The sequence below is a fragment of the Zonotrichia albicollis genome, chromosome Z, assembly GCF_047830755.1.
Source record: "Zonotrichia albicollis isolate bZonAlb1 chromosome Z, bZonAlb1.hap1, whole genome shotgun sequence".
Taxonomy (NCBI): domain Eukaryota; kingdom Metazoa; phylum Chordata; class Aves; order Passeriformes; family Passerellidae; genus Zonotrichia; species Zonotrichia albicollis.
The window spans coordinates 14390866-14401911 of NC_133860.1; the positions used below are offsets into that span (position 1 = coordinate 14390866).

The 11046-nt window shown below is 44.7% G+C and overlaps 1 protein-coding gene across 1 annotated transcript in view; it reads right to left on the reverse strand.

Annotated features, from left to right (window-relative positions):
- DCAF12 (DDB1 and CUL4 associated factor 12) overlaps positions 1–11046 on the reverse strand; it is a 32660-nt gene extending 21614 nt beyond the window's left edge. Inside the window, exons 1-2 of the mRNA XM_005491702.4 lie at positions 10797–11046; positions 9554–9808 (exon numbers count right to left, since the gene is read on the reverse strand). Of these exons, the coding sequence (XP_005491759.1) occupies positions 9554–9808; positions 10797–10877 (336 nt within the window). The 5' untranslated portion in view covers positions 10878–11046. The remainder of the gene's footprint in view (positions 1–9553; positions 9809–10796) is intronic.

Below are 11046 nucleotides of genomic sequence, written 5' to 3' on the forward strand. Positions count from 1 at the left end.
CTCTTCAAACAGACCCTATGCCCAGCATTATGTCAGTTCAGACATATACAACCACGAGATTACAATTTAAACCAGAACAAAGGTTTACATTGCCTGCCAAAGTGCACTTTCATTTGGGAGGCTCATGGGCTGGGTCATTTTACAGATGGTGCTCAGAGGGCAGCTGCACTGACAGTCAAATAGGTCTAAGAGGAGACAAAGCCCTGTGCGGGAACATGAGTGAAGTAACGAAATGGAGGATCTGAAGCTGACTTAGCACTAAGGCAAGTGATCTAAAATCCATAGCCCAGGATTATAATTCTACATCATCTTTAGTCTGTTCCTTCTATAACCAAGAATGTTGTCTCAAAACCTCTGGAAGTGAACCAAAGATGACAACAGTAATAACAAAAACCCTCAATACAAATTTTAAAAATACACACCTTAAGGAAATTGTTCTGAAATCCTTTGTCAGACATTTCTAAAAGGCCAGAAGAAAATCTAGAGGTTCTTAGAGAGAAGTTATACATACAAGCTGCTTTTGGTGAACTCATACAGAGTGTAGATCTGTTCTTTAATAAAAGCATAGGAAAAATAACTTTAAGATAATTTAGCAGCATATCTATTACTTCTGCTAGTACTGAACTAGCAGAATACTAACATACTATCAAAACCTTATAGAGTTTTGATACACATTCCACAGAAAAGATGAAAACCAATCGTTGCTATTGGTCTGCTGTGTCTAGAATTATGCATCAACTTAATCCTACAATTGATTGTAGGGAACACTTTTGCTCAAACAGATGATTCCTACAGAGACTGCACTTTCATGTTTACTTTTTTATTTCGCACAAACACGTGGTGTATGGCAACAGCTGTGGTGTAGCTGAGTAGGAAGGAGGCACTCCTTACTCTTCCCAAGCCTTACAAAGCCTTCACTGCTGGAGACAGCTGGTAAGAACACAATGCACACAGCAGTCTTTCTGCCCTAACCACCTGAAAATTAACACCTGCACTGAAGAATCAGGATCAGTCATTTCCTCTCCTCTCACCCGCCCTTGTCCTCTCCATATGAGTGCATATCTCCCTTCATCCCCAGTATTTCTTTCCAGCAGAAATGCCCAATTGCCTCCCCGATCCTCCTTAAAACTACTCAAGAAAACCCAAAACCCTAAAAAAAACTAACAGTTTATGAGTTAGGATGAAAGCTTGCAGGTGTGAGGTGCAGGTCCTAATGATGTACTAATAAGGAAAACATATCCACACCTAAGGACTTTCATGGACTCAGAAGAATTGTGCTTCAGCTGTAACAGATTCATGATTGGAAGTGCAAGTCAACTGGTAGGACGAATGAAATTAAAACCCCTTTGCACTCTCTAGTCTGACACCCTCGTCATACACCTGTGTTGGTTAATAAAAACTTACTCTAACGCAAAATACTTTTACCTAAATTCTAAACTAATCAGACTAAAAAGATAAAGAACTTAAACTTTGCACATGTAAGGGATTGGCTATGTTGTTTTGGATGTAAAGGTCAGAGCAGTAACTTCTCCACTTGCTTGGTAAGGAACTTGGCCAAAGAGTAGTTTAAAAACAACCATCACCTCCCTTGAGTAAAATAAGCAACCACTGCATACACACAGAGATTCTTACACCACCTGGGGCATAACAGGAAGCAAAAGCTCACACTTGAAAGCCGCACCTCTGGCTGCCCAGAAATCATCCCTATAAATCCAGCACACAGAAGCTAAGATAAGCCGCAGTCAATAGACATTTTTAAAGCCAAAAAGGGAGAAATGTTAAGAAAAAAGAGAAGAACCCAGCAGAAAATTTCAATACCATTTCAGAAGTTTTAAAGATACCATAATAAATAAAATACAAAATATTTTCAGCTGCTTAAATAAGTACATCTGCCAACAACTTCAAAGCAGAGTAGATATTAAAAGTCTTGACAAAGTCCTGATAACAGAGAAAATTACTGTATGTTTCAGTTATCTCAAAGAGAAATAAGATTTTTTTCCCAGCTACTCATTGTATAAAAACTAAAACCCAGCCCACAATGTTTTTGCTGGACATAAAAAAACTCCACCACTCTCCAAACACTGAATTGCATGTATTTGTCTCTTGATTTTAAGCTTTGCACAAAATATGGTTCTTCCTTCTAATAAAACATGCATGTCAGTCTTTACTATGCCAAACAACTTAACATCCAAGATTTACCAAATCTGGATTGCTTCAGCCATCTGGCAGAAGTGCAAGGACCACACTTCATCTGTGAGAAACAGAGCAGACTCAGCTGCCATGCTCTATGCCAGACAACTGTGTTCTAACAAGGAAACAGGCTGGATGACACAGAAGAGAGAAATCAATTTTCCCTCTTTTTTTTAAAGCAATTTGGATGCACAGCTTGCAACAGTGCTATCACTCAAGGATCAAGGCAGACAAGCATGGTTAGGTACTACAGCTGACATAGCCATGAAACTTCATGATCTTTGCACATTTGCACAGAGTGATAGCTGTACACTTATTTTTCTTTCAGCCTGCAGAAGTGGTGAGAAGTCATTTTAGCAAAAGGCTTCCCTGCAATTACTATATGGCTGTTTTCTTGGCTGTCCAACCTGCTTATGATCAAGTTAATCAAGGAACTACCTCGCTTCACTGATGAGGGAAGTTCATTAATCAACCTGCCAAAAGTAAAGACTGCAGCAGGAAACAGAGTATCCAAGGATGAGAGTATGAACTGCAAAACCCATCCTACTCTTATACGCAATACTGAGAGCAGAATGGCTTATCAGGTTTTTTCATTTTTTTGGCCTGCCTTTCAGGACACAATAATTTAGGGGAAGAAACACACAGAAAGCTAACAATCCAGTAAGATAAATTCCCTTCCCATGTATCTTCAACTGAAAGCATTCACTTTAAACAGCAAGATTAAAAAAGAGGTCTATGAATGCCATCTCAAGGCAGCACAGACTCGTGTCTTCAGCTGCTGCCCCTGCACAAAAAACAGCAGATGAACAGCTCCAAATCCTACCCTATCTTTTAGTTGGTTGTACAAATCAATCAAAACAAAACTAAAGGGTGCCATTCTGTTTTTATTACACAAGCAGGATGGATGGAGATCTAAAAGGCACAAATGACATGCATGAAAGAGACTGTTCATTCTTTGTGCAAGAGCTCACAACATGCTCTGTGCACCAGCTCTTCACACAGTGCTCTCAGAAATCATGGGCACATTCTTGTCATTCATAGTAACTTTTGAAAGAAACCCAACATAAGTACACTGCCCTGCTAAAAGCAGTCACTAAAAGAGACTCAATCACATTCAAATTTCACAACTGGCTTAAGCCTATTTTGAGAACCTACGTGCCTCCTCCTCACCATCCACCTAAACAGTCTCATCACCCTCGCGACAATAACTAGTGTTCAAGTAGCTGCAAGGTCGACTGTATCTGTCTCGGTGAAACTAACCCTACAAGAAAACCTGTCTGCACACAAAGCAGCAAGCTGATCCAGATGACTCCCTACCCACATCCACCAGCCTAGCTCCATAGCCAGTGCTAGCCAAAACGAGCAGGTGGGAACATCCACTTGTGCAAGAGGCGTGACTCCAGACTAAGGCTGGTCACAAAAAGATCTCTCCCACAGCCAAGTTGGAGAATTATTACTTGTAGTCCTTCAAATATGTTTTCTGCTAACAAAACAACAAAACAAGACAATGCTTATTGTGCTATTATATCAATAGTATTTCTGGTCACACCTGAGTAGCAGTGATTGATTTTTCCAAGTTCTCAGCCTTGACTTTTACTCAGATGATAAATCTCTTTTTTTTCTGTTCATAAAACACTTGGCATCAGGTTCTTTTTTCTGTAGCAATACAGATTTACTAATATATGTCAAGCCCCAAAGAAACATGGAAACTTGACCAAACAGACATGGTATGTCCACTTTCTGCTGAAGATCAAAATAAAGCAGCACAGCATGGTTTGGGTTGCAAGGAACCCTTAAAGGCTGTCTCATCCAAGTGCCCAGCAGCAAGCAGGGACATCAGCTCGACCAGGTTACTCAGAACTCTGTCCAACCTGTCCTTTAATGCTTCCATGGATAGAGCACTCATCAGCTGTGTAGGCAACCTATGCTGGTGTGTCACTACCCTGATGGTAAAGCTTAAGAATCTTCCTTGTATCTAGTGTGACTCCTTTAATTGAAAACCATCACCTCTTCTCCAGTCACAACAAGCCCTGTTCAATTCCTCTGTCCCCATCTTTTTTAAAGTTCCCTGTGGGTACTGGAAGGACACTATAAGGTCTTCTCAGAGCCTCCTCTCCTCCAGGCTGAACTACTAAAACTCTCAGCCTTTCCTTGTAGAAGAGTTGCTCCATCTCTCTGATCACCTTGGTGGCTCCTCTGTGCTGGCTCCAGCAGGTCCCTGTGGTTCCTGTGCTGGGAGCCCAGGGCTGGATGCAGTGCTCCAGGTGGGTCTCAGCAGAGCAGAGCAGAGGGGCAGAATCCCCTCCCTGCCCTGCTGCCCACGGGGCTCTGGGTGCAGCCCAGGACACGTTTGGCTCTCTGGGCTGGGAGTGCCATGGCTGGGCCATGTGCAGCCTCTCACCCACAGCACCCCAAGCCCTTCTGGGCACGGCTGCTCTGGGGCTGCTCCTGCCCAGCCTGTGCTGGTACCAGGGGCTGTCCCAGCCCAGGGGCAGCACCAGCACTTGGCCTTGAACTTTATGATGTTCCCATGGACCCACTCCTTGAGCTTGGATGTCTCTGGATGGCATCCCATCCTTCAGGTGTGTCAAAGCACCACTCAGCTTGGTGCTGCCATCAAACTTGCTGTGAGTGCACTGGATTCCTCTATATATACCCTTAATGAAGATACTAAAGAGCACTGGTGCCTGTACGGATCCACTCATCCAAACAACCAACTCTGGATGTGATTATCCAACCAACTCTGGATGTGATTATCCAACCAACTCTCTGGATGTGATTATCCAACCAACTCTCTGGATGTGATTATCCAACCAACTCTCTGGATGTGATTATCCAACCAACTCTCTGGATGTGATTATCCAACCAACGCCTCGCCACCCAACAGTCCATCCTTCAAATCCATCTCCCTCCAATTTAGACAGAAGGATGTTGTGGGGGACTGTGTCAAAGGCTGTACAAAAGTCCAGATAAATGACATCTGTAACCCTTTCCTTGTCCATTCCTGCAATCACTGAATCACAGAAGGCCTCTGGTTTGTCAGGTAGGATTTACCCTTGGTAAAGCCATGCTGGCTGCCTCAATTCACCCCCCTGTCCTCCATGTGCCTTAGCAGAGTTTCTAGGAGCAAACTCGATCCCATGATCTTCCCAGGCACAGAGGGGAGGCTGGCAGGTCAGTAGTTCCTGGAGTCTTTCTTTCTACCACTTCTCCAGAGAGATACAATGGCTTCCCTTTTCCAGTCACCTGGGGCTTCATCTTCCTGATATGACTTTTCAAACATCACAGGGAAAGGCAGCTACGCCAGCCACGTTAACATGCACTAATCTTAGCACAAAACAGGTTATTCAATAGAGGCAACTCAAGGGCATAATGGCCTTGCACATCCTTCTTGAAAGGGCCTCAAGCAAAACAATCCACAATATAAAGAAACCACCTGAGAACTGAGGAGAAGTAAAAGCAACCAGCAAGTTGGTTGACTTTGAATTCACATTTCCAGAGACAAGACCCTGAAATGAGGCACTCCACCTTTCTGTCAAACTCTGAAGCACTACCAGATAATAGCCACAGACTTTGATGTTACTGCATTTGTGCAGTGCCAAAATCACATTTATAATTTTTTATTTGCATTTGGCCCTCCATGTTTAATTTCAGGGGGCTGAGAGACAGTTAATACATGCTGACAGATGGCAAAAGATTGAGAAGTGACAGACGTTGTCTGCTAAAGGGCATCCCTACAACTCATATCATACCTGGAACAGAAACTGCCAGACAGTTCTGTCACATGCAGTTGACAGAAAAGCAAATACTCTTCAGACAAGAAACCAACACCAGGCTATCTGGTCATGAGCCACTGAAAGACATGTGAATGGAGATATCAACTACAGACATCAAAAGTTGATTTACACCAAGTTTCAGTCACTCTTCACTGGACTTTGAGTAGAGCTACAAACTGGAGGAGACTTCTCATTTTCTACATGTGATCAGAAATGAGCTGTCACCTCGATGCTTCCTCACATATGCAAAGCCAGAAGACACATTAACTTGCAAAGCAAGTGGAAATAATTTTCCTCATAGACAGTTCACATTCACAGAGAGAGGAGGAACTTCCCATTGCACTCTCACCACAATCTCAGGACTACAAGACCAGGCTGTAACTGTATGAGATGCACAGAACAGACACAGGATCTCCTGAAACAAGTTTAAAGTCTCTAATGGGAAATGAGAGCTGGTGACCTACAGCAGGGCAGCCAAGGAAACACCACAGCAATCTGCTAAAGACAGAAAAGGTTTCAGCCAGCATTCAGAAACCAACCCAAGCATGCCTTGGAGAAGCTGCCTTGGAAATCAATTCAGAGCATTCAGAAAGGAAGTTTTCTAACAAAAATACATCTATAGTGCTTGTCTGGAAAAAGAAAACAAAAAAAAACAAACAAGATTCCAAGCAAATATATTCTTAAGCAACTGGAAACTAATTAGCTTCTTGTATTTGGGGAATGATTTACAGTTCTTACAGCTTTTCATCTTTAACTGTGCAATTAGAGAAAGGATTATATCTTGAACATGTACACGTAACTAACAGAGCAAAAGAAGCTGAAAAATTATTACAGAAACTACTTTTTAGATGCTACTTTATTCTTCATAATTTCCTGAAATAGTAAAGAGGAAAAAAAAAAACCAAACTAAAACACAGGAACTTCGTGTTCTATGTTTTTGTCTGCCATAAGCCTATCTCCTACCTAAGTCTCATAAATTTCTCTCAGAAGACTGCAGATTACAGACCATATCTTCTTCTGAGACAGTTTCTTCTATGTATCTTCACAGCATCAGTTTTTGGTAATTTAGATACCTATCAGAACACACCCTAAATGTCTGCACCCTATGAAGTTCCCTGCTCATTCATCTGAATTGGAAAAACATTAAGGAGCCCATTGCCGTGCAAGGTCTAAGAAATTCTTACAAACAGGAATCCTGGCTCTGCAAAGCCCAGGTGAAAAGTCTGGGTGATTTAATTCGAAATTTTAGGTGCTTGCATGCTTGCAATAGTTCCCATAATTTTAAATCAACTGGAAAAAGCAAGCACCTTAACAAAATACAAATATCTGAAATATTTGATTTACTGCTCAACTATGAGCACCATGGTCCACTGGAGAAGAATAAAGTTATTTCACTCCCTGAAACAGTTTTAAAGATAAAAAGTTACTCCATATAACTGAACAAATTATAATTGTCATCAAAAAAAAGAGTAATTGACAGAAAACTCCATATTCTCTTCAGTACTTTTATAGTAACTAGTAACTGCCAAGTGACTAAACCCAAACTTCTTTCTCTATGACAAGAGCGTATTTTTGTTTTGTCATTAAGAACACTGAATCCTCCTGGCACTGCACAGTGAAGGGTAATTTATAAATTAAATGCTAAAAGCACTCAGTGCCACAGTCAAGCCCTGATCAAAATAACTGCTATAGTTTATATTTTTCTCTTGCAATAACTTTAATTAAAGGCAACTCCAATGCAGCAAACCTCAGTGAAGTCAACCAAGGTGTTTTCAATTTACTCCCAACTTGAATGCCACAACTTCAGCATATGAGAATCAGCAAAGGCATTTTTCTTTAATAGGTCACTCACTAAGGAGATGAGAGAGAAAAATCTCGTAATTAGAGTGTAGAGTTTAATGCTTTACTTGTTCAAATGCGAGCACAAAGCAAACAAGGTACAGCTATTACAGCAGTCATAATTCATATACGATTTTTCACAACGCTTCAGGAACTTCTTTTGCAATCACTATTTTGCTCAATGACAGAGGAGGTCTGTCTCTAACATTAAGTCTGGCTGTGGACAAACACTCTTGGTTGCAGCATGTGCAAAGGGAACAACAATACTACTGAATCCCTCTTCAGCTTCATGATTGTTTGGTTCCAAACAATTTTCTGCAAGGTTGCGTTAACAACCCACTTGCCCATTTATCTTCGCTGCAGATGCGCTCGATCTACAAAAGTTACAGAACACAGCAAAATCGTGGCAACTCTATAAAACACACAGTCATCTCGCTAGAGTAAGCAAGATCTTTGGGAGCTTGTGTTTCAGCAGGAGTTTGTCTCCCGTAAGCAGCTCTACAACCACAAGCAGTGCTGGCTGCTGACTGGCTGAGGAGATGAACGTATGTGGAGAAAGTAGGCAGAGAAATTCTATTTTGAGCTTATTGCTGTTAAAAGATTGCTTTTAACAGTTCGGCCTTGCTTCTTCAGAGCTACTGCATAAAAGCCTCCCCCTGTGCAACTGTGAATAATAATAGAACACCTCAGAAGGTTTCATCAGAAATGGAAAAAAACAGCCCACTAACCCTTGGGCTGGTCAGACCACTGAGCAAGGCTTTGGCACAGAAGGATCTTGAGGCAAAGACACAATTGCAGCACCTGATACGCTCTGAGATTTAAGAGCTGCTGCATCTATGCATTCATTCCTTGTAATCCTCAATTCCCATCTGTGGCACCAACTAACCTGCAGTTTAGGATTCTGCACCAATTCAATCACAACTCCTTGCAGGAAATTGCAACCTCAGCCAGTGAACTTGGGCTACTAACTCTGGTGGTGAATAATACCTATGAAATATGGTATCCTCCATTTACTAATCCCACAGGATTAGACACCATTTTAATATTCCCCTGAAATTTGTCAAAGCATCACTTCAAGAACCTGAGGAGTTGTCAATTTTTGTAGAAGCATGTAAAGGTATATTAACCACAGAAGCTATTCAAACACTGGAAACAGTTTTAGAGTGAATAATTATGAAGTCAACAAGCAACACAGAAGATCTGAAATTATTTTTTTTTTAACCTCAGAACATTTCTGGCTGCTCTGACAAATACCTCGAGTTTAACCACCGTTTTAGAACAACTTTTAAAAGTCATCAACACAGAACCACATGTAAAACCAAACTGAATAAGACTGAGGGTAACAGAAAAAAGAAACCTTAACAGCAAGTCTGGCCAAGCACTGACAGCCACCATTAGAGACACAAATATCTGTCCATTAGCTTCTCATCTGCAGGACAAAAGGAAAGATCCAATGCCACTGTTGGCTCTTCATCCCACAACCAGGTGTAAATCGCTCTGTAAGGTCACATAGATGCTTCCAGAGGTGCCTCGCAGGGGCTTACAGTGGCACACATTCAGATGAGAATAGATCATACTTAAGCACTGCTTTCATTGAAAGTTAATGGGGCGCGATTTTCACTCCACTCCTAATTCCTAATGTTTCCCCTGGTCATCCACGCACTTTGATTATGGTAAGCATCGTTTGAGGGTGGAGGTGAAATAATTATAGAGGAGAGGGAAACAAAAGAGCGAGAGGGGGCACTCACCGTGTTGCATTTTGTCCCGCACACCACTTGTCGGTGGTTTAGCCACTGGGAGGCAAACACTTTATTGAGTGTTCCGAGGTGAAATTCCCTCTCCTTCAGGAGGCTTGGGAGCTGCTGGGCCGCGTATCCATGCAACAAGCGGTGGTAGCTGGACTCATTGTGCATCCGGACCTCTCTCCCTTTCACGTAGTACACTAGAGACCTTTTCACCGGCGGGAGCCGTTTCCTTTTGTGAACAGAGTGATCCCACCCGTACTGTGGATAATAAAGTTAGACACTAGATAAAGCAACTAAAGCAACTCTTTCAAATTCAACGGTATCCCGGGCAAAACCCTGAAGCCTTTGGAACACCGCGCACGGAAACGAACTCGGGAATGCTGACAAACCTTTAGCAGTGTGAATTAAATAAACATAAACATCTGCTAAAGGAGTAACACGGCGACAATATAACGACAGTCGGTGGCGGTTCGGCACCGTTGGTACGCCCAATGCTCACGGGAAAAGCGGAGCGCTTGGAACGGGAGAGGAGCAGCGCACACAGCCCTCCCCCCCAGCCCGGCAGGCGCAGGAGTGACACCCAGGTGACTCCCCGGTACGGACCGCGGCGCTCGGCCTCCTCCGGCCGGGCCAGAGCCATCCGGCCATCATCGCTCCGCGGCAGCGACCGAACAACGGCCGAGCCCAACGGGGCACCGCGAGCCCCGGGGCGCGGGCACAGAGCGGGGCACTGACCCTGGGACCAGGGGCTCCTCCTCCCCGGTGACCCTGGGACCAGGGGCTCGCCTCCCCGGTGACCCTGGGACCAGGGGCTCCTCCTCCCCGGTGACCCTGGGACCAGGGGCTCCTCCTCCCCGGTGACCCTGGGACCAGGGGCTCGCCTCCTCGGTGACCCTGGGACCAGGGGCTCCTCCTCTCCGGTGACCCCGGCACTTGGGGGCTCCTCCTCTTGGTGTGACACCAGGACCGGGGCTGTCCCTCCCAGGTGACACCGAGACCGGGGGCTCCTCATCCCTGGCTATCACCGGGACCGTGGCTGCCGCCGCCCAGGAGCCGCAACCCCCCCGGACACCTTCCTTCCCCATCCCTCGGACAGGGTCACCCCCTTCCTCCCGGGGACAGCCACGTCCGCCACGCCCCGGGAACCAGCGCTTCTCTCCCTTCCCACCACCGGGAACCAGCGCTTCTCTCCCTTCCTACCACCGGGAACCAGCGCTTCTCCCCTACCCCCCGCCTCACCCCTTACCTGCTCCCCTTGGAGTCCCCCGGTCCCCGCGGCGGCAGCCGCCGCCGCTTTCCGCTTCCTGCTAACTGTTTTCCGGGCCATAGTAGAAGGATGAGGAGGCTGTGGACGAGGACCGGCCCCACATGGAGCAGGACGGGGCGGTTCGGGGCATATGGAGCGGGACCGGGCCCGGGCTCTGTCCCTCAGGCCCCGCCGGCCGCGCCTTACGGCATTTTACAGCACCACGGGGTTTCGGTTTTTTTCTCTTTTT